A 23,290-nucleotide genomic window follows, 5' to 3' on the forward strand; every position below is an offset into this window, starting at 1 on the left:
GCAGAAGCTAATGGCACTCTAATCTTAACAAAAATGGACAAGACTAGACCTTATTTTTCCTTTATATTATTCTTTTGTTGTCTTTAACATGTGTTATAAACATCTTGTTTATATAGTTATCTTCACGCAAAAGCAAAATATTTTGTGGTCAACTGAGACATGAACACATCTGAGATGTGAACCCATTCTTTACATTCTTTCCTTTCTGCATTAAAACTTTATAAAAAGCTAAAAGCAGGTCTAAACCATCAAATACCACTAATGTAAGAGAGAAAGGATCTTACTATTTCACATGTAAAGGTTATCCTGAAACCCCAGGTGTGTCATACCTTGAAGACTTTGGCTGCAAGGGGATCTTTTTCCAAATCAATATCCAAAGGATCAATATCAACTTCCATCAGGTCTTGCAGTAATTCAAGGTCAATGTCTTTATCTTTTTCCAAAGATGACAGAGGTGGAGCACCTTTGAATGATTAAAAGAGTATTGATACTACTAAGTACAAACTATAAAACATGGATATATCATACACTTAATGGATAATTTTAAGGCTTTTAACATTACAGCTCTTAGTGGAAAACGTTAGTGAGTGCAATCAAGTTGCCTTTTTTAAATAATCAGAAAAATAACCATTCTTTATTGATCAGATGTAAAACTAAGTTGAAGAACTGCTTATTTCTGCCTGTATTTTCAGAAACTAATTATCCTATCACCAAAAATCTTTTGCTGATATTTTGATAGATGAGTAACAGCAAAGGGTTTTTTTACTTTTTTCAGTATATATATATACTTCAAGATTATGAAATTTATGAAATAATTTACCTGTGATGTCATGTGTCAAAGGCTCATCTATCGTTTCCACTAACTGAACTGTGGACTGCTGCAGAGCATCGTCAGAATCCCCAGCTGAAGCTCCAGCATCTTCTCCCAAGGCACTTTCTTCCATAGCTTCAGCCGCTATAGGTGCCAATAACTCTCCTATGTATTAGATTAAGCAGACAACTCTATTTCAAGCTTTATTCCAGCTACAAATTAACGTCCCAGTGTTCAGGCCAACTGTCTGTTTTTCTTCATCTAACTCTAGATTCTCTAAGGGCTACTTCTTCAAGAGGAAGAGTTCTGAATAATTTTCAAATAATCAGGATCATATAAATATTAACTTTTCAATACACAAGTCACTAATTCAGGATTAACTGTAATTGCAATTTTAAATTGTATGTTTTATACACTAATCTCAATTTTATTATTTTTTTTCTATCTTAATAGTGTCAGCAGATTCTAACATAATAATAAAAAACCCCTAAAACATTAAAGGAAGAAAGTTTCAAGTGTAATGCACATTCTGAAAAATACAAACTTAAAACAAACCTGCTAGAATATCCTGCAGCATACAAGTCAGAGAATACTGGGCCCATGCTCCTCCCCAGGAGATATCTCCTCTGTTAAAGTCAGTTCCAACGAGAAGCAGCAACAATCTTTCCAACTGAGTCTCATTTACAATCTCACATAAGTGAATTGTTGGTCTTGTAGCATTTGCAATTCTAGCAAGAACCTATTAAAAAAAAAAAAGCCTATTCATATTTATGAAAATATGTAATATTTTTTCATTTACTATGAAAATATGTAATAGCTTTAATTTCTATGATTTTTAGATTTTGCTTAGAAGTAAATCAGGTATTTTTACTAGCTTAATTTTTAGAATTTTACAAGTGTAATTATATGGAAATTTTTTTTAAAGTTACTTTTTCTACACAACTTTGAAGCCATTATATCATAACTTACACAAAAGGTAACAGATCAGAAAAAAACACCTCACTAGAAAGTATTAAAGATTTTAATGCTGCAGCTAATTTTTACCATCAAGCCAGCCAAAAGGCAGTAATATAAAGTTAATCTAATGCAGTCTCCGTTGCAACTACAGAGTGCCGTTCCATATTCTGTTTACCTTACAAACAAAGAGAAGTAAATCTGCGTGACAAGTAAAGTCCATGGACAACAGAAAGAGTGCCAGCTTCTGCACTACAGAAATACAACGTTCATGTGCCAGTGTAAATGGAAGTGGTTCAATTTCTGGAGTTTCCTTTGTTGTTGATACTTCTGTATCTAAAGTAGAACGAGGCCATTCTGCAGTCCGACGTAAGCGTATTAAGTCCTTGAAGTGCTGCAATAATTAAATTTGAAACAACAGTTGCATTTTAAAACAAATGTCTAAATCTTTTCCCAGTGAAAATCTTGAGGCACCACTAACAGTAACTGTAAAACTAAAAAAAAAAAAAAAAAAAAAAAAAAAAGGTGACTCTAAGAATATATGAGAATCTGGAATGGAATGAAGGCTTTATCGGCAGAGATTTGTTTTGGCAGCATACTATCTCAGGTGACAGACTCATAACGAAATTATCCAGTTCCACACAAGTGCCAATTAAGCCTTTATGTTTGCCATAAAACAAATTGAGAATATGAATTTTAGAAGTTTCTTTCATATTTCCACACTCTAATATAAAGCTATCGTTACCATAAAGCAAACCCCATATGAAAACAGGTAATAAGGAAATTTATCCTTACAATAATGCTGACTTCTCAATTCTTCACATTAGATAAATTATCAATAATTTCTAACTTGCTTAATACTTCCAGGGTACCCTAGTCTACAAATTCAATGGAGGAAAGAAGGTCCTTTTATTAATCATCCCTTCCACTATGGGCACACATTTAGCAGCTCAGTTCATTGTATCAGCTACACAAGCAGGCTAAAATTAGGTAACACAAATGCCTCTTATGATCTCACTTAAGTAGTAGCTACTAAAATAGACCAAAGAAGGAACTATTTACTAACAGAAAGGTTTCAGCTTTCTCCTAAATGCAATAAATATTTTAAGTTACTCACAGGTTGTCATAATTGAAAGTGATTAGAAGGTGAAGTGGTAAAAACTGCATGAAATGTACCTATCAAGTGTACAGTAATATTATAATGAGATGTTAAGATACCGCAAGGGGAAAACTCTTTATTTCAACATGCTTTTTTGATGCAACATGGCTGCTATGAAGTGAAACTTAAATAGCTAGACAGCGTTTTTCAGCCAGTGACTCATTTAAAGATGTCTCAAGGGGGCCACCAGTGGAGCAGCCCCTCCTGATAAAACCTGCTGGAATAAAGCAGAAGATAGTGCAGGAAAGAACAGCTCATGACAAGCAGAGTTAGTGGAAACTTAGGACTTTATTTTTAAGCTGGTATTTAATTTGGGGTTGGGGTTTTTTTCATAATTACTGGAAGTAATTTCCCTTTATACTGCCTTTAAGGTCCAACATTCTATAATCTCTTTCCACAGACCTACTTTTAGTCATCTTAATGGACATTAGTACTTCTGGAACTAGAGAGTAAACATTTAAAGAGATACCTAAGTTTGGTAGCTAGAAAGTTTTACACATTTCTTTATATTCCCTGCAAAGTCCATGTTGCCATGTCCAGAAATCCCTAAATTTCAGCACCTCATCTCATAAGCAAAATAATTCTTTAACTACCGCATCCACTCTCAGTATCTGGGGCTTACTGCAAGATGCCACAACTTACGTGATAAGTACTTCTAGGAAGCTAAGAAGCTTCTGAGAAAACTCAGAAAACATTCTCACAAGTCGTATTTATTAGTTCAGGGAGGCAGTCATTGGCATGATTATTTTCTGATTACTCAACCAGGAGAGCATCCAGAAGAGTATCACGTGTAAAAGTTAGCCATCTAAAATATTCTTCTACATTTCTATTGGTATATGCTATCCAAACTTTACAGATATGACTGGCATTCCCAAAGCTGCAAGATTATTACTGATTTTGGCCATGACTACCTAAAAAACCCCTGTAGAAGGATAAACTAGTTTTCACAGTGCAAGAGGTTTCCAGATGGCTGCTGTTTTCAGCATCAGAATATACTTCATAGCAGCCACGATGAAACAACTTTTTAACATAAGGTCAATGTAGGACAAAAATGACTTTGCAGGAACAGGTCTTTTCACACAAAGGACAAGAAGTCAGTTACAGTTTCAGAACATCATACCTTTGAAGTAGCCTGCTTTAGTTTTGCCTGTTCTACTAAAAGTTTGTATGATGATCCTTTGTTGCTTTGTATTTTCTCTTTTTCCATCTGTTCCACCAAAGCCTTCTGTTTTGCTTTTAATAAGTTAAGTTGCTAAAAGAAAATGTTAATAGGAAAAAATGAAATTTAAGCAATAAGATGTTAAAAGGATCAGTATGTTCACACCATAGTAATCTTCAGTTCAAATTGTAACTTGAGCTTTTAAAATACGGTTTATATACAATTTTAACTAAGACACTGTAAGGGTCTAGTAGCAGACCCAGAACAGATGAAGTTTAAGAAGAAACAGTATTTTTAAAGGTGCTCAAGACATATATGCCCAGGGTCATAAAACCTGCACGGTTGCATTTAGAAATGAAAATTTAGTGTCTTAAGAATTACCAACTTTTAAATCATAGCTTAGGTGCCTTTATTCAGGTGTACCCAGATTTATCTAGAAAGTAAATTATATTTATTGTCCAACATGGGCCACAGAGTGCAACAGTACACTCTAACATTTGTTTTTCCAGCAGATCCCATGCCCCATGGTTTGAGACGAATGTCAAAGAAGTTAGGCAGCCTTTAGCTACAGAACCAGACTTATGCAAAAGCAAGGCTGAATGAGTCCCAAGGCTAAAGCTGCTCTTTCAAGAAATGAGATACACTGTAAATGAGATATACTTCTGTGAAAATAGCCACTACCGTGCTGGAAGTCACCTGTTTATGATGCACAAGCTGCTTTCTGATCTTTCGGGAATACAGTCTATCTAGGCTACTGTTGCCTTTAGTAGATCTGCTCAGATTCTGAGTGTGAAGGCTATTATTTATAAAACTCCACTGGTTTCCTAATGGAAATAGAAAAAAAAAAAAAAAAAAGGAGATATTAATCCATCTTATTAAGCCTCACTTAAACTCCAGAGAAAAGCATTTACATTGCAGCAATGGTTAGCATGTCCATACACTAAAGAAAAAAGCAAAATCTAACTCTTAATGTTATACAACTATCACCGCTGTGTAATTTTAAAATGCAGTGGTACCATCTTCTTTTCATTATTTTTAAAACACATAAGCAAGACTTTCCTAACTAAAAATACCTGAACAGCTTCCTAATACAAAAGCTTTACAGTTTTCATTTTTAGAAAAGATGTTCAAAGAAAACCATAGCTAATCCACTTAAAGTATAATAAAAAATAAACAGATGAAAAAATGCATTAAAAAGTACTCGATCCAAATACCACGGCAAATACTAAAGCAGTTACAAAGTCATACTGTTGCCTTTTCTCACAATAAAAACTGTCTCAACGTGGTGTACTCTCAATTGCCAGGTCTGGAAGTCACAGGGTAAACATCTTACAAACTAAAATCAATCCTGTATTTTTCACTTTAAAACAAATGAAAGAGTTCATATTTCTAAGGAGAAGGGGACATAAAGAAGCAGACAACAGTGCAAATAAAATGACCACTACATCTGTTTTTAAAATCTCATTTTTCAAGTGACTTGAAGATACATTTCAAGCATTTGAACAGCTCCCAAACCAATACCCATTGAAGCAAGTTTTGATATAAGTGTTACATACCTGTCAAAAATCGTTCCCTCTCTTTTCCATTCAGAGGTTTCTTGGCTGTGGCTGCTTCATCTTCAACAGTAGCTACGTAATCCAGTAGTCTGGACACCAGCATTACAACCCAGCTGATCATAGGAATGTCTAAAACTCCTTCAAAATAAATAGATTTGAGTGGCTTAATAAAGTTTATGACTTCAGTCATAACAAACTAGTTTTAAAGAAATCATAAAAAGCATTAGATAACACACATTTCACTAGGCCACAAAGATTCCACTTCCTTTTTTCTTTTTTTTTTTTAAATGAGGATGAGTCTGAGCACTTATGAGGAAAGAAACCAAACATTCAGTACAGAACTCCGGTGCAAGAGAAAATGTCACAGTTCTCTCAGTCTGATGAAGTCAGAAATCAAAAGCTTCACCTCTACCATTATAGCTAAAAATCAAGCAGCATTTAAAAAAAAAAAGTCAAAAATTGTTTGTCTAAATTTCTTAAATACCAAATGCAGAATGATAGCTGCTTGCATTAAATCAATGAATTAGATGTCTCAAATTCCATAGTGTGAAATTCCTCCATCAACCAGGGCTCCAACAAGACATTTATAACCGTGCACCCAAATACCTTGATTTTTATTCCTTTGTTAGTGGATTTTCATGTACACATTTGAATAAGATGCAGGAAAGCCAAGACTGAGTTCAGACTAGCTGAACCATGCTTGTGGCACTACTGACTGGCTATTGCCTATTTCAGTCTCGCACATTAAATGCAGTATTTTTGTACAGGCAGAAGGGAAAAAACGCCCGTATCTTACACATCATGCAAGACAAATCTTTGCGTGCATGAGCAAATCTAAATGAACAGTTCTAAAGTGAACTCCTGAGTACTCTATAAAGACCAGAAACCTACAACTAATGACCACTTAACCAGTCATTATGCAAATGGCATACTTTTACATAATATCAGTACAGCAAAATCATTAGTACTAGAGGTTACACATCTGTGCACTGTGCTGAGCCACGTTTAACTACACTACACTTTTCACGCACTGACCTCAAAAAAGCTTTGACTAACTCAACCTATTATTAATTCCAGATCAAACAAGAAAACTAAGGCACAGAAATGACTTGTCCAAAATCACATGTAGTGCTGGCAGCCCAAGCAACAGGATGCAGGCCCTGACTGTTAATTCCTGTTTTCTGTCCACACCGGCAGCAAGCAGCCCACCCCAAGCAGGCAGAGGAACAGGAGGCCTCCCCACAACAGGACCTGAACAGGAACTGCAGACTAAGTTGCAGAAATAGAAATGAGTAGCACTGGTGACCGCTACACACCTTTGTGGTTGGCAGAACAGAAAGAAAGGAGCCTGCTGCGAAGTGAATTATATACCTTTTCATATGTCTGTTTAAATAAGTGCATTTCTTCTCCTTTTATCTCTTAAAAAAAAAAATAATAAAATTCATCTTCTCTCCCTCCCTCCAAGTGTCTTTTGCTTATTCCTTTTTTTTCCCCCTCTGCCTCAAAGTTGACAACTTCCCTCTAGGCACAACACTCACCTCTTGCTCTGATTGTCCTTGTTTTCTGACTTTCTCCCCAGTAAGTTTGCACCCCTTTGACCCTTAGTTATGTGTGATAGTTCTCAAACAGGATTTTCTTCTGCCGTACTTGATGCTTCCACCACACATAATAATGCCCTAGTACTCACCTGTACTGTCCAGGAGGAAGGAAGCTGGAAGACCAGCAAATAAAGCTCTGAAGTATCAGTTACTTCTGCTTCCTAAAGTCCTCCGTGAGGACAACTAGTAAGGCAAGAGCTATGAAAGGAATTGGCAGCTGTGGGGAGAGTGCAAACAGAGGTAGAGGAGATGTAAGCTTGGGTTTGCCTCAAACTAGTTAGAGACTACAGCAGGATATGGCCACGATAGAGAAAGTACATGGTAGACCAATGGGAAGCAATAGGACAGCTTCTGACACCAGCTGTAGGCTTGTTTACATCAGGAAACAAGGTAAAAAGTAAGGACAGAGTCTCAGCTGGCATTTATCAACGTCAAAATGCTAAGAATTTTAAACAACGTATCTTCTACAATGCTCCGCTACACGTACATAGCAACTGAAGTAGCCTAGAGTTTGATGTTTTCAAAAGCAAGCATTTTCTTCAAACTTAGGGTAGTGAAGAAAACACTCAAAGGAAATGAAGTTTGCAGAAAATAATTTCAGTAACTTTTTCAGGGTCAAAAAATGTAAATTCCTTGCGATTACAAAAACCCCGTGTAGTTTGCAGAAACCATGCAGATACACCTAAACAATCTGTCTTCATAACCACATTTTATGTCAAAAGCTTGAAATTTAGAAAGGATATCATGACCAAAAAGGGGCACTTCTTTCCAAAACGCTAAATTCCAAAGTAATTCACTAGAGTCACTAGAGCTGTCTACACATTAGATGTTCCCCCCACTTTGTTCAAACTTTAAAGCTTCCTAGCTGAATTAAAAGCAATCAAATAGATTTTGCTCAGGTTTAATTGCAGGGGTGGGGGAAGGAATCTCTTAGCACCTAAAGAACAAGAAGTTTCAACACATCTTAAAAGACAACTGTGTTTGGAAGTAAAGTAAATGAGCAATTTTTTCTTTTAATACATCAAATATTGTGAGCTAGTCTCTCCATTTTCTAGCTTATAATGAATATGAAAATATAGTTTCCCAAATTAGAGGGCTACCTTCAGTTCTTCTGTGCACAGGTAAATGAGGTTGCAGTGGTGACAGCAGGTTATCCAGGAGATTAAGTAAACTTTCTAAAACACCACTGTTGCTAAGCGATCTTTGGCCAATGCAAGAAAGCAACATGAAGACCCTAAAAATAAAATTTACATATTTAAGATTTTATTTCTTTTTCAGATCCAGTAATATTCTGAAACACCCCTCATAGAACAATATTCCCCTAGGCTTTCATCTGAGACACAAGCAGATTCCTACAGAAAGCAGTACTGTGGCCCAGGAAGCGAACTGGATTTCACATTCTATTGTTGTAAGGATAATGCAGTACTTTAGGGTGAACATTTTCTCTTTCACCCTCAAGAGGTCAGCAGAACATTCCACTTCATACACCTGGAACAAAATCTCATCTGTTTTATTTCTTATTATATATTATATACCGAATAGCAGGGATAGAGAATTAAATACATGTATTCTTATACCCTCGAATGAATTAATTTTTAAAAATTACAAAAATATAAATGCTGCTGTCCGAAGAAGGCAGAAAGCCACAGAACAGCAAATATGTTTGATTAAAATAAAATGTTAATGTTTAGAATATCAAAGACCTCAATAATTTGAAATGATCAACACATCTAACATTCAATGCTCAACTCTACGCTTGTTTGCTCTTATCACCATCTTTTGTATTAAATGCTAATAGTGCGCTTTCCAGTCTCGATCCTACTTCCCAACGCATTAGAAGAGCAGCTCTACGATGAGGGTGCCTTTAAGCCTGATAAAGGAGAAAGCGATTTTTGACACTGGGGAGCAATCCTGCTAGGTATGTGAAGATCTCCAAGCAAGGAAAAATAGCAACTTATTGTGGTGCAAGCACCAAATAGGTGCAATAAATTAAATGCAATCAGACATTTATCATTTGCAGTGCTTTTTTGGGACTATTTCTTAAATCAATGGAATAGATGGAAAGTAACCTTCCAGTCCCATTTTGTCAATTCCAGTGTTCTGAACAATGGAATTGCTTAAGTGATCCACAGGTCAATATAGAGTTACACCTTACCTGTCTTGTGGGAATATGAGAAGTTGCTCTGAATTGTATAATTCCTGCAGTACATTTGAGAGAAACTGACCCCACCATCTTTCTCCTCCACAGAGCTGAACAAGAAGGAGGCCAGTATGCAACCGTATCTTTGGGGTTCCACTGATACATAGGTGTTTAAATAATTCTTCACAAGCTTGAGCATGAAAAGTACTTTGCAGAACCACAGGAACAGAGTGCCCTTTTAAGAAAAAGAGAACAAGCAACTATGTTTACAGAGATAATGACTTGAAAACATAGGAGGAAAAAGTCTGCAGGAAGTTTTTAAACCTGTTACGATTAGACTAATTGGCACAGGGAGGGAGGAGGAGGGAACACATGGAGAGATGATAATTTGCAGGTAACCCATAAAGACCAGGCCATTTGGTCAAAACCAAATCAATTTCACGTCAGTGCAAATACTGCCATGGAACCTACAGGAAGCAAAAACCAAACCGTCATTATGCTTAAGAACAAACTGCCACAAAAATTACAAGACAGACACACCTATCAATAGAACAATGTTCTGCCTTTTAGTTTTCAGTTGAAAAAAACCCACCACTCCTACTCAGACCTTTCAATTCTGATTGTCTAAGAACACTCTCAATGGCAAGTTTAGGAAACAGAAATCCTTACTGGATATTAAAAATCATGAGCTGAATAGAGATAATGCGTTTATGACCTCCCCCCTCCCTGAAGCATTTCCTTCTTTCCATCCCCACTTCTAACTACCTAATCCATCCCCAGTGTTGCACAGGCTTTGATGCTTACAGATCCTTCCACAAGCTGATCCTATCTATGAAAACAACATGAGTATTCTGCCTGGGCATCCTTTTGTTTCTTCAGCAAACTGAATCAGCCCACGGAAGGATCAGATGACTATCTGAACAAAGGAATATGCAGTCAGGACTACAGAAAAAGGAGAAGGACCTCGACACCTTCTCCTATCCTTTCAGGGAGCAGGAAGTGGTTAGGTCAGCTTGGTGCCACTGGTGAAACTCTACACTGTATGTTACCAGCTAGTAAAATGATAGTAAAACTATGTGAACATCGTTTAAAAGCTTTATAGTGGGGAAGTAGGGATCAAGAAATAGAAACACTGGCAAATTGTTTCTACTAACATGCTGAAAATATCAAAACCTCAAAAAATACTAACCATTGGAAGAATGAAGCAAACTAAGCAAAGTATCCAGCAAGTATCTAATGATGGTGCGTAACTGTTCTGTGGATGACATCTGAATCAATTCTTTTGGATCAGATTGCTCCTTCAGTGTTTTCCTGCTTGCACCTAAAGCTACTTTGAGCCTCTGAACAGCATGGTGAGCCAAGTTGAGTTGAAGCTGTAGCTGAATGCAGTCCTGGTAAGCAGAAAATACTCTGCTGTCTTCTTCTACTGCCTTGTCTGGCTTTCGTAAAAAGTACTGGGCATTGTTAGCACTATTGAGCGGTGGCAGGTCAATACTCTGAAGAAGGATTTCTAACCGATGACAGGCCAAATTGTACCTAAAGGGAAACATTCCAACACACAATTCAATAGACATTAGCAAATGGCAATACATTTGACAGTCACCCTGCCAGAAGACAACTTCTGGTCCATTTTGAATGCACTGTCAAAACAGATATTGAAGAAAAAAAAAAAAAAAAAAATACAGTCTAGCCTTTGTTACTGCTATAAAGACATTCACTGTAAGGATTCCACAACAAAGGCAGTTGTCTGCCATCTGAAGAATATCATGGGAAGAAAAAAAAAATCTGTAACATTATGATATCCCAGTGTTTTAAGTTAAAATAACTAGTAAGTACACTTATTTTTTCTTCTAACCTGCACTGTATGTCTTCTTGCAAGGCAACCATCATTGCTAAATGTTGGTCAATTTCTGGCTGATTTGCGGCTTCACCTTCTCCTCTGAGGGGATCGTGCATTAGTTTCAGCTCATTTTCAAATGGTAAGATATAGGTATGGCCATAATAAAATCCCAAGGGGATTTTTGCTCTGGCATTTGTGCTACCATATCGACCAATAACAGTGATCTGAAAGAGAATACAACTACACTGTAACACAATTGTATCAAAATAGGCAAAATAAACACCAAGACAAAAATCCGTAACAAACGTACAGCCAACTAAAGTTTGGTCTGAAGAGAACTTAAGAGAAAGTTCACATGCTAACAAAGATCAAGAGTTTAAAAGATGAGAGTAAGAAGTTTATCTCCTTTTACCTTCATAAACCTGCAAACTGGGGGTGGCAACAGGTCATGTAAAATAAGTGAATGTGTGCTAATGTCAGTAGCCACTACCAGTCGCCTTCCATCCACTTCTTCTCCTAAAGTCCAGATGTCAATTGACAAAGAAGCCAAATCTCCACAAGTGGGAATCAATACATCCGTCAGCAGTATAGGTCTTCCAAAATCTAAGGTCACGAATCTTCTTGCTCCTAGTGGAAAAACACAGGATTGCCTAAAATACCAGTGTGTACTAACCAGTGAAGAGATGTGATTTCTCAAGCAATAAAGCCATTGTTCATATATTGTTCAAAAGCTGTATATTTGAGGTTAAAAATAGCTGCACAATCTCAGATTCCCTCACTACAGCTTTCACCCTTTGAAAAGAAAATTTTGGCTTCAACTTAAATTAAGACACTATGGTTTTTATGCATTATTTCAGGACAGATGCTCTGTCCAGAGACACAACATATTCCCCCCGCTCCCAGGATTTTTCAACTTGATAAACATCACCGAATGCTGGGTCTTAAACTTCCAGATACAACAGAAATGCAAACTGAGCAATATCTTTTCTTTGGAAAGCCAAGTGAGACTGCAGCTAAGCAACTTACTTAAGACCCTGGAAAATATTCCGCTTCTTATTGGAAAATGTGTCAAAATTATTATTAGGAATTCTGGTTTTACCTGAATGCATTCGCTCTATAATAATTGACTGATGAGGTGGAGGTTGAAGAAAATGTGAAGCGTGAGATATTGCAATAGCAAGACCAGATCCGAGTGGATTCTGAGAAGTGAGAAAACATGAGTGAAATTAAGTCATTAAAATCTGTGCATTTATAATAAGCTGTTCTTCACAAAGGACTCTAAGAAAACCTCTCGTGATTTAAAGACATACAATTTTGACACCTCACCTCATTTAGATTTGAGCATGAACCATCAAAATGTATTAACTACTAAGTTCAAAGGATTAATAATTCCTTATACAGTTAAGCTAGCTCCAATTAAAAGAAACGATCTGAGGTACTAAACCAACTCTATCTTGCTTTCATAAGTCTTCCTTTTCATATGGTCTAATTTTAGTGATAGAGTTTTCACATCTCATCCAAATAAACAGACATTTACTAGTACTCAGGTACAAATTAGATCCTGATAGGGCTTACAGTAAGAAAAACAAACCAAAATAATTACCGTTCTAGACTTGCTTGTATTTTTGTTATGTGCTGCAAGGTTAACTGTTGGGGGATCAATGACTGAACCAGGGAAAAGCTGAGCAAGCTCTGCATTGATAACAGCAGAAACTGCCTCATTAGGTGGAGTCAAAGGTGGAGTCATGAACAGAGGAGTTGTTTTTGGTGTGGGTGGAATGACATCTGAAGGATGGATGAAGAACCCTGGGGCTGCTACTGGATTAGAAGGCACAGAGTTGTGAACAGGACCAACTGCTGATGCTGCTGCCGCCGCCGCTGCTGCTGTGTGATGTAGTTTGGCTTCCAGCTTAGCTTTCTGTGGGGAAAATGGAAGCAGTGTATGTAGCAGATAATGCTGCTTGTGAACATAGTAGTAGTATTGAACTGCAAGTTCAACCGTCATTATAAAACTAGATTTAATAAATCCAAGCTACCTTCAACACAGGCACGTTAGATGCCCAACTATAAGCTGAAAAATAAAACTTGATTCAATTTGACCTCACCTGCTGAGGAACCTGAGTAATTAATTGGAGTAATCAAAAAAGAATAAAAAACCCTAAAACTTTTAACAGCAAAGTAGAGTCAACACCGCCAAGCTTCATACTGACAATGGCTTTATGACTGGTACTTCCCTGTGTCAGCAATTGCGCTTTTCATTTCAGTGGGCTTTTTCAATTTCAGACTGATATATATGTATACATACATATGTGTATGTATTAAGACTTACCCAACCCCCCCTCAAAATACATAAAAAACAAGACTGAAAGACCAAAGCAGCATGGGAGACACTCTCAGCATTTTGCTTATTAAGAGTGATTCTCAGCACAGAGCTGTTCCTTCCTCAAATACACTACGGAGATAAAAAAAAAAAAAAAAAAAAAAAAAAAGGCAACTAGCTCTGCAACTACTTTCTCAGCTTTTGAAGTTTAGAGACAGCATTAAAAAATAGCCAAATAGCCTCCAACCTGTTGCTGAAGCTTCAAAAGCTGCTGCTGTTTCTCTTGCAGCACCTGGAGCTGTTGCTCGGCTGAGGCCATTGCATGAGAGAGAGACTGCAAAGCTACCTGGGCTGCTGAACTCAGTGCTGTCGAGGCTTCCCCAACCGTTCCAGAAGAGAGGCCACCAACTGCTGGGGTAACCCCAAAGGTACTCACTGGCATGAAACAAACAAACAAACCAAAAACAGGTATGTAGAAAAGAAATTACAACTTTAATTTAATTCCTTACTAGTTGTTAAGAGCAATGTAAAAATAAGAGAAATATCTCCTTTTATCGAGTTCTTGCTACAAAGCAACATCAGTTCAAATTACAAGGTATATGGTTTATAGACTATGCACACTCATCGTACATGCAACATTTTCATTACAGAAGAGCCATCTAATGCCTTGGAATTCTTTTGCCACATAAGGCTGCAAGGTAAAGATGCGAGCTTGTATGTCATATTCTCCGATAGAAACAAATTGATTCAAATCAATAAATTTGGAATCCAGTTTGTTTGTTAAGCTGTAAGAAGTTTAACTTCACTTACAGTAACTATTTAAAAAAAAAATTTCAATATTTCTAAAACTACAGGCAATCTGCTTGTCAAACAGTGCTCATTATGTCCAATTAAAAATATATTGTAGAACTATTCTAAGTAGAAAAAATGAAAAATTGTATATACCAGTAAACGTACTTGCATCGTCCCTTTCTATTCTAGTTCCATCACTTGTTGAAACACAGGTAAAGTGCAGAGGTTCAACTTCCAGAAGTCCAGTAAGGGAAGTAAAACTACCTTCAGCAGCTGCACAGCTACTTATTTTCCCATTTCCTGAAACAGAAATAAATATCTCGCACAATCAGCTAATGTTTTCTTGATAGCAACATTTCAAGTCATGAAGAGTCGAAAGGGACAACTAAATATAATCCACATGTTTTATTGCTTCACGTTGTGGAACAAACACCTTTACACTATCAGATCCACAATATAAATGAAAGTATATTTTAAAATGGATAATGCTGCCATATCTGAACAGAGTATCTTAAGTCAAACTATCAAATGTGACAGCAGAAGCATAATGTAGCCTTCTTAATTCCAGAAATAAATTATACATGGATGCTCTATTCTTTCTACACAGTGAGAAAATTAGCTTGCAAAAAATACATTGCTGTTACTGGTAAGGAAGAGAAAGAAAATAACAGTCCAACTAAGATCGTACACCAAGTTCGTATAAGAACTAGACTATTATTCAATATACTAACAAATTCACAGTGTGGTATGGAGAGAGGGACGGGAAGAAGAGAGACAAGAGCATACAAAAAAAGGAAAGGAGTCACTATGACTGATGAATACGCTTACTATGAAAAGAATTTCCTGACAGGCAGAAATTGTCTCATTCTTAGGACATTCCATGGCCTAAAGATTCACTTATGAACTAACCTGAGAGGACAGATACAAATATGCTTTTAAGGTATTTTAATGCCTCTGAAAGAGAAAAGATATCTCATTAAATCTGCAATATTTAAGTAGAAGAGTGCCATATGGCAGCTTCCCAACTTCAGAAAAATCCATTTAGGTTTCTCTGCCTATGAGGCGGTTGCCAGTCTAAGTGAGTAATAACATATCTCGAGGAAACTGGTCAACAGAAGTGACAGATGCTTCCTAGATGACTCTGACCCAGGGAATGATAGTAGCCTTTCTGTTTAATCTCTAGCCTTTTCTTAGATCTTCTACAGGATAAGAAAAGAATAGATTCCAGAAAGAGGCTTTTTTCTTGCCCTAAGGGCTACAGGAAATGTAAAAGATCTCATGAAGCAAAAGAGTATCTTGAACTTCATTATGTATAGCTATAAAACAGATGGAAAGTATAAAACCACATCTTCACTAAAGGAAAACAGTATAACAGAGAGAATTACCAATTATTCCGCAATAGATTACTGTTAAACATACGTACCCGATAGAACATCAGACAAATCAATTTCGTCTGACTGTACCCCAATGCTGCTGTTGTACACGTTTTTACAAGACGACCCACTTATTTCCAAATCAAACAGAACTGGATCAAAAGGCGAACTATATAATCCATATCTGCAAATGGAATAAGACAAACAGCACTATTGAAACAAGAAGAATTTATAAAAAAATATTTACAAAAAAAGACCGAGTATTTCATAACCAGGATTTATTATATTCCAAACTAATCTTTTCATTCAATTGACATATCTTAGAAATTACCGTTTACTTATATTTCATTGAAGTCATTTATTAGGTGACCTTTTCAAACAGCTTAAGATGCTAAATAAGTAACTCTCTGTTACTACATAGTTTTGAAGATTTAATACTGTCCTGGAAACGCGACACAATCACACTCAGGCATGGAAACTGGAGCTACAAGCCTTAGACAAATTAGCCACAGAAACATGCATGCCTGCACATGGTAAATCAGACATTTGTCTGAAGTCAATAAAAACACAGTACTGTTTTCCAAAACAGCAAAAGAAATTCCACCTCAGCCTGTTCTTCCAGCTGAAGTAAAAAGAAACTGCTGCGAGGGGTACCAATCAACACTTGCAAGTACTTTAAACATCTCAACAAAAGAAAATCTCATCACTCCTACTCTGGCAAGTACTGTAGAGGAAAAAAATAACACAATTGCTCAGGTAACAAGGTGGTCCGAAATCCACTGGGGTTTTATAAGCCAAGAGAAAGGAAAACCCAAAGTAATAACAAAACCAGTGTTGGTTTTTTTGTGTACCAATACCTATTATCAGCAACTGATGAGAGGAGGAAAAAAATGGAAATCAGGCCAAATTATTAAGCAGGAATAGAAAGAAAGAATGCATCTGTGTAGGTACAAAAGTGAAAAACATATCATACTTTGTACTTTGACTGGCAAGAGCCAGAACAAATGTGAAATATTTCCATGAACACATCAGCAGCGACGGGAAGTTCCTCCACCCCCTTCTCCCTCTGCCTCTGAGCAGCTTCTCTGTTCTTTAGCAGGCGAGGAAAGCCCCCAAAAGGCAGTGTTGAGAAGGTTGGAGTGTTTAAATGTCTTTTTTGATCAAGTAGTCACAAAAGGATAAATGTCTACATGAACAGTACAACACCAGCAATAACATAGAACAGGTTCTAGACTTCTCTGAATGTTAAAATGCTTCCACATTGGCTGTGCTCAATGCCTTTTGCCATACAATACTAAGAGGGTGACGAGTCAGAAAATGACATTATACCAAAGGGCAATAACTGCTACTGATCTTCAAAAAAATAAAAAAAAGAATAATCTGAGAGTTGCAGATCAACCCATTTAACATACATTCCCCAACCAAGTTACTTACAAACACCTACAAGGTAGCAGATTTAAGATGACAACTTTATATCAAGAACAACACATTAGATGAACCTAGACTGCTCTATACAAGAATGCACTGCACAAAACCAGTGCATACTGCACATCTAGCAAGACCCACGTGTTCGCTGCATGACCTTTTTTCAGAAGCAAAGTAAGACAACATGCTACTGTAAAGTGGTTACTAAAACACATAAAAACGCTCGGAAAAAATTCAGTAGGGTACCTTAACAGCCTGATTTAGACCTCAGGTTTACAAACTAAATAAACTAGGTCAGCTCAACATTAACACTGATTACTTGCATGATTTAAGCAAAGAGTTTGATTTATTAAGTTAGCAGGGGATAAAACCTAAAAAGGGGTTACAAGAGCTCTGTAGAACTGGATCAGAATTTGAATGTATTGCAGAGAGTTAAATGTAATTCTGTCCAACCGAGATTTGTTTCAATAAGCACAGTGCCTTTTACTGATCCTTCAGCAGCAATGAACAGGTTCACAGTTGCATTAGCAACACTTTTCAGAAAAGGATATAGAAGTTACATCAACAAAAAACATTGAATGATTCAACAATGTCACATAAAAAAATCCAGCACCCTATTCATCTGTGCAGTAATGAATATAAACTATGTGAAATACCTCTTCTGCGTCACTCAGAGATCTCAACCGGAATAACATTTACAAGTTTGTGTACCACAGTTCAGGAAGATGAGGACCAAAGAAAATAGCTCAAAGAAATCCTTTAAGAATGACTACAGATTTGGAGAACACAATCAGGATACAAACAGCCTCTAGACGTCCAAAATTTGTTAAGAACTAAATAATCCGCTCTTTATCACCAAGGTGGACTGGACACAAACACTAACAGGGTTTAGTTGCAGCAGGAGAGATTTCAGATTAGATGCGGGCAGGAGATAGGTCAAGTGTTAATGATAAGATTAATTAAGCCATGTAATAGCATACAATATTTAGAATAGTTAAATTCCACCACTACTTTAATCAGGTGCTTTCAAGAACAGGCTGGAGAAATTAGTCAGATTTCCTACAGACAAGCCAACCTGCTTTGTTGTAGGACAGCTAAAATACTGTCTGAAATCCCTTTTTTGTTGTTCTCTGAACTGCAAGTCATGTAACACACCCATCCAGCCTTATCCTTGCAAGTTTTACTTGCTTTATTGTGGCATATGATAGTGAAATGAATACTACCCTGCCTTAAGACAACACAAATGTGCAGATTCTTTAAGTAGACATCTGCTTTTATTTGATTACCAAATGTCTTGGGAACAATGACAAAGAAGAAGAAAACAGTACTATAAACTCTGCAACACAAATGCGCACGAATTCAATAAAATACAACTCAGGGAGATGGAAGGGAAAAAGAGTAAAGCAATGGCTGCCTACTGATTTTTTTTTTTTAAATGTATATTAATACTTATCGTGTACATAAAAAAACCCAAGAAATTACAGTATGCTCTTGATCTGTAGACATATAAAGGCCAGTAAATTCTGTCTAAATTAGTAAACTAAGTCAAGAAATAGTCAGTCCAGTCAGCTATAGTAATTAAATATGGGAGTAGACAGTTATGTCTGCTGCTATTCTTAACCATGGGGATGCTGATATAAAAGAGAAAGCAAATTTAATTCCAAGAATGAAATCAGTAAAACACTATCTAGAAACATTCAGAAAACCTAAGATTGAAGGATGCCAAGAACAGGGGCTCACTTCCAAAAGCTTTCAGATGCAGACACCTGTGTTCACCACTAAGTGACCTGAAATGTCACATGTGTCAAACTCAAAAGTGGGCAACCAGAAAGGAAAAAACTTTCTATTTCAGATATGCTGCTTAAAGGAAGTACTTGGAAACAATCTATATGAAGGAATGAGTCAATTCCTACAGAACGGTGCCATTCTCATGTCAGGTGGAATTTTCACTTTTTTCTCCTCCATTTGGTTTCTAAAGAAAATTCAACATGAAAACACAAAACTTTATTTTTTCCAGTTCACTTTGTGTATTTTTCAAAATCCTCCATTATCCAGTCACTATTTCTATTGCTGGGATAAGTCTTCAAATCAACTGCAAGGATTACAGATGGTGAAAAAAAATAGCAACTGAGAAGAGGAATGTAGCAAAGACCGTAAGGATCCACCTGAGAACAAGATTTTATCACGTATTTTGGGATTATAGTCCTTTAAAAAAAAAAATACTAACTTAGAGGATTGCAGACTTCAAACATTACATACAGGTTTGTTGATTTAAAGTGCACTGTAAATTGCAAGATAGCGATTATATTCAACTTTGTCCAAGTCAAAAGTGTTTTCCAGAGCTGTATGAAATTAATCCTTGCTCAAACAAAGTTTACAACCATCACATTTCTTAGTACCTTGTTTGAAGTAATGCTTCCATAGGCGTTAGGCGATCCTGCAGCTGTCGGGACACAGCAGTTAGCAATGATGCACAAGCTGTACTACATCCTGCCAAATCTTCATCCTTTACATAATTCAGCAATACAAAATACCAATACACAGATCCTGTATAAAAGAAAAAAAATTAATTTCAGGTGAAACATGTTGTGGATTTTCCGCTCAGAAAGCATACTTTGAAGCATAATCAATGGAATTGATAAATGAAGTTTCTAACCGTTACTGAATACACCCTCCCCTTTTTTTGAGAGACTTCAATTTAGAATCATTCTGTAATCATTAGTTTCCACAAATACTGCAAATTCTCTTATCAACTAATTCATAATTGAAGAAAAGATGATTCCCAAGAGGTACATACTTCTTTCCTTGCTTCTGCCCACTGCTTCCACTAAGCACAACAATCAAAATGCTCTTGATAGACAAAGGTGCTAGGCTAGGGGTTTCAATCCCTTCAGGGCCAAGCCTTACTCTAGATTCAACTCTTCCTCTCCTCTTATGCTTTGGTTTTGGCTGCTGTCTCCTTATTCTTGCTGGAGGCACTGTTTCCTTACAGATTAGTTCTGGGAGCACAGTGCAGTGGTTCAGCACAGAAAGACAAACCTCAACTTCCTCCTCCTCCTCCTCCCCCTTGTGCATTCCATACTCCATAGCAGTGTGTTAAGTATTTCTACCTGTATGGTAGCACAACAAGCATTTTGGACTGCAAACTAATTTTCCTGGTGTGAAAAACACAAAGCAGGCCTTGCCACCCCAGAGACAAGTGTTAAAGTCGTCTTCCCATTCTATCTGGGACTCAAAAGGTTTCAACAAGGTGCTAAGATGCCATTACTCTGCAATGCACATGAGGAAGGAATTCAATTTGGTTAAAAGTTTCCTTTTGGTGCAACAGAACTGGATTGCTAGTTGGACATCATTTGCATAGTCAGGCTCCCTGAAGGAACTTCCCTAATTTTCAGAAATAACAGACAATCCTGACTCTCACTTATGTCAACAGAATCTGTAGTTGCTGAACACTTCTGAAAATCTTGCAAAACTTACTTAAGCTCTCCCCAAAAAGCTAATTTGCTTAAAATTCCATCATTTACACACACTTACTTCATACATGGATACCACCTGACCAGACCACTCCAAGAAGCAGTTTGTACTAACTGAACAATTCTTATTTCACAAGAGTCCAACAAAACATGCCAAACAACAAATGTACTGTGTAGTTCTATGACAACAAACATTGTATACATACCACCTGTTGCAGCAGCAGGCAAGAGAGGCATATTGTCAAGTAAAGCTTTTAGAAGAACTGATCCAAACCCTTGCTGACTTGGGTCGCACCTGCCATTGCTAAAAAGAAACACATAAACACTTCAACATTTAATGAAGCAAGAATGAAACATGAAATCTCCTCCAGAAGATGAAGTTGGAAGACTGATGTTCTTTCCAATCATACCCTAACGCATTTTTCCTCAACTGAAGATCTTACAGATCTTGTTGCTTTATAAATCTAATGTTAAACAATAAAAAACGTGTATATACAATTCAGACTACATGCAAAAACCCCAAACATATAAAAAATAAAAATATACTAAAATACATATAATTAGTACTGACCTGATGCATAGTGCAAGAAATCGTGCACATTTGTGAGCTATGCTCCGCCCAGCCTCAAAGAAGCAAACACGTATTATATCAGAGACACATTTACGTGTTTTAGAAAGCAAGCTGTCATTTCCTTCCTTTGAGCTGTAAAAACAAGTTGCATACTTCAGAGAATCATATCAAACTTTATTTTTTTTTAACAGAGCTGACACTGAGGAACAGCCATGCTAATTTAAGCACAATTTCTCTCTTACCTGCCAGGACCATTTGAATACACTCCAGCCAGCCAACAAAGCGTGTCTAGTACAAGACTCTGAGCATGTTCTGTAGTCAGACCATCATCTGTCTTCTTGCAAAGAGTGGTGAGCAGCTTCTCATGGAACTCTGAAAACTGTAACATGGCACACCGTTGAACTCTAGGGAGGAGGGGAGGGAAATAAAAAACAGAATTATGCAATATGGCCATTCTCCCATTGAAGTGTCCCTCCAGCTTTGTATCCTGTCTTAGGAGTGATGACAAAAAGATGCCGAGATGAGAGCAAAACTAGTGCACAAGCATATATGATACTTTCCGTGCACACATTCCCAACTTTCCTATTTTCTGCTCACAGCACTTCCTAGGTTACTGTATATTTAGTAACCTTCAGGGATTTTTTTTCCCCCTGATAACTTGTCTAGTAACTTCTAAACCTAAACACATTTTCATCACCTACAACACTCTTTGGCAGTACCTCTTCGCAGCCTCTTTGACCTCTTTAACCCTGTTACAGACAGTGCCACCATTGTGGGTTGGCAGTGGTAATACAAATGAAATAGTATATTATTCATATTTAGGTCTGTAGTAGTACCAATCCATAGATACTTTAACTAATTTTTTTGAATAACAACTTGTTAGTTAAATTTGATTCTAAACTTTTTGACAAATAATATACTCTGCTGTAAGAAACACGACAACATGCAGAAATAAAAAGGTGCTTCCTTAAAAAAAAATTTTAGCAAAGCATGCAAGTAATTTATCTAATTTATCAAGAAAACTTATTTACATTTGCCTTTTCAAGTCAAGCAATTAATCACTCAACATGCAATTTGCACAGCGCAGTGCCCTCGAACTCACAATTTACAGGATTTTCCATATAAAAAACATTTACGAAATGACAACTTGAAACAGTGGTTCAACCTGAGGTATTTTGAGAACCAGGTATTTTATGAGAAATGTGAAGCGAATACTTTTTAGAATTAAAAACCACCTACTAACCTTTCCTTTGAAATGGAAGTTTTTTTAAATCTTCGAATCGTTACAGAGACTTCTTGAAGTAAGTCACAGCCTCTCAGATTATCTGATTTTCTTGAAGAGTTAGTGGCCTCAATTTTGCTAGATGGCTTTTCCTGATTATTTTGGAAAAAAAATTTAAAAATTCATATATTACACTGGTTTTGACTGCTTCATTTGTATACCGTGTTCAGTGAAATGCATACAGTTCAGTAAAATTCCTCACTCAGTTTGAGCATTGTACTAGACAATTTTTATTCACCAATTGCTTTAATATAGAACATCACATTTAACAATATTCTGTAATTTATTATGTTCTAACCATTCTAATAATGTCCACAAGATGAATATCCAATCTTACAACTACAACTATCAAGAGTAAAAGACACACACAAAAATCTTCCTAAGAAGATGAAGTAGTTTCAGCTACTGAAAACACTCATGGAAACAGAAGTTTCAAAAACAGGTGCTCAGAACGGGGAAGTGGCAGAACAGACCTTTTCAACTACGCTTGGACAGAAAAAACAACTTAAGAGATGTTGAACTCTGATTCTTGAACGTGTTAACACAGTGTCAACTCTTTAAAAAGTAGTTTTTAAATGGATCTTAATTCCCCTAACAGCTGTTTCATTTTCAGATGATGTAAATCATACCAGTTCTATAACTTTTAACACAGATGTCTTGGCTATTCATTACCTTGCCCGCTGCAACTTTTGCCAACAATGAAGCAAGGGAATGGCCCTTGTTAGTCTGAGGTTTTAGAGATGGTATTCTAACAACTGGTCTAATGCCACCATTGCAGATTTCTTCTGTGCCTCTGTCATTCACTGCTTTAACATGAATTAAAAATGAGCGGTACTT

The 23,290-nt window shown here is 36.7% G+C and overlaps 1 protein-coding gene across 1 annotated transcript in view; it reads right to left on the minus strand.

The window, feature by feature from the left end:
• BIRC6 (baculoviral IAP repeat containing 6) overlaps positions 1-23,290 on the minus strand; it is a 171,505-nt gene that overhangs the window by 110,061 nt on the left and 38,154 nt on the right. The window contains exons 16-38 of the mRNA XM_035892009.1: positions 23,126-23,287; positions 22,415-22,545; positions 21,414-21,575; positions 21,172-21,303; positions 20,807-20,904; positions 19,527-19,674; positions 15,753-15,886; positions 14,495-14,629; positions 13,785-13,972; positions 12,821-13,135; positions 12,317-12,416; positions 11,630-11,844; positions 11,233-11,441; positions 10,567-10,913; positions 9,393-9,612; positions 8,338-8,471; positions 5,640-5,777; positions 4,780-4,907; positions 4,045-4,176; positions 1,944-2,159; positions 1,367-1,550; positions 821-976; positions 330-463 (exon numbers count right to left, since the gene is read on the minus strand). Of these exons, the coding sequence (XP_035747902.1) occupies positions 330-463; positions 821-976; positions 1,367-1,550; positions 1,944-2,159; positions 4,045-4,176; positions 4,780-4,907; positions 5,640-5,777; positions 8,338-8,471; positions 9,393-9,612; positions 10,567-10,913; positions 11,233-11,441; positions 11,630-11,844; positions 12,317-12,416; positions 12,821-13,135; positions 13,785-13,972; positions 14,495-14,629; positions 15,753-15,886; positions 19,527-19,674; positions 20,807-20,904; positions 21,172-21,303; positions 21,414-21,575; positions 22,415-22,545; positions 23,126-23,287 (3,918 nt within the window). The remainder of the gene's footprint in view (positions 1-329; positions 464-820; positions 977-1,366; positions 1,551-1,943; positions 2,160-4,044; positions 4,177-4,779; positions 4,908-5,639; positions 5,778-8,337; positions 8,472-9,392; positions 9,613-10,566; positions 10,914-11,232; positions 11,442-11,629; positions 11,845-12,316; positions 12,417-12,820; positions 13,136-13,784; positions 13,973-14,494; positions 14,630-15,752; positions 15,887-19,526; positions 19,675-20,806; positions 20,905-21,171; positions 21,304-21,413; positions 21,576-22,414; positions 22,546-23,125; positions 23,288-23,290) is intronic.

This window comes from Egretta garzetta, unplaced genomic scaffold (assembly GCF_000687185.1).
Source record: "Egretta garzetta isolate BGI_Z169 unplaced genomic scaffold, ASM68718v1 scaffold54, whole genome shotgun sequence".
NCBI classification, from domain to species: Eukaryota; Metazoa; Chordata; class Aves; order Pelecaniformes; family Ardeidae; genus Egretta; species Egretta garzetta.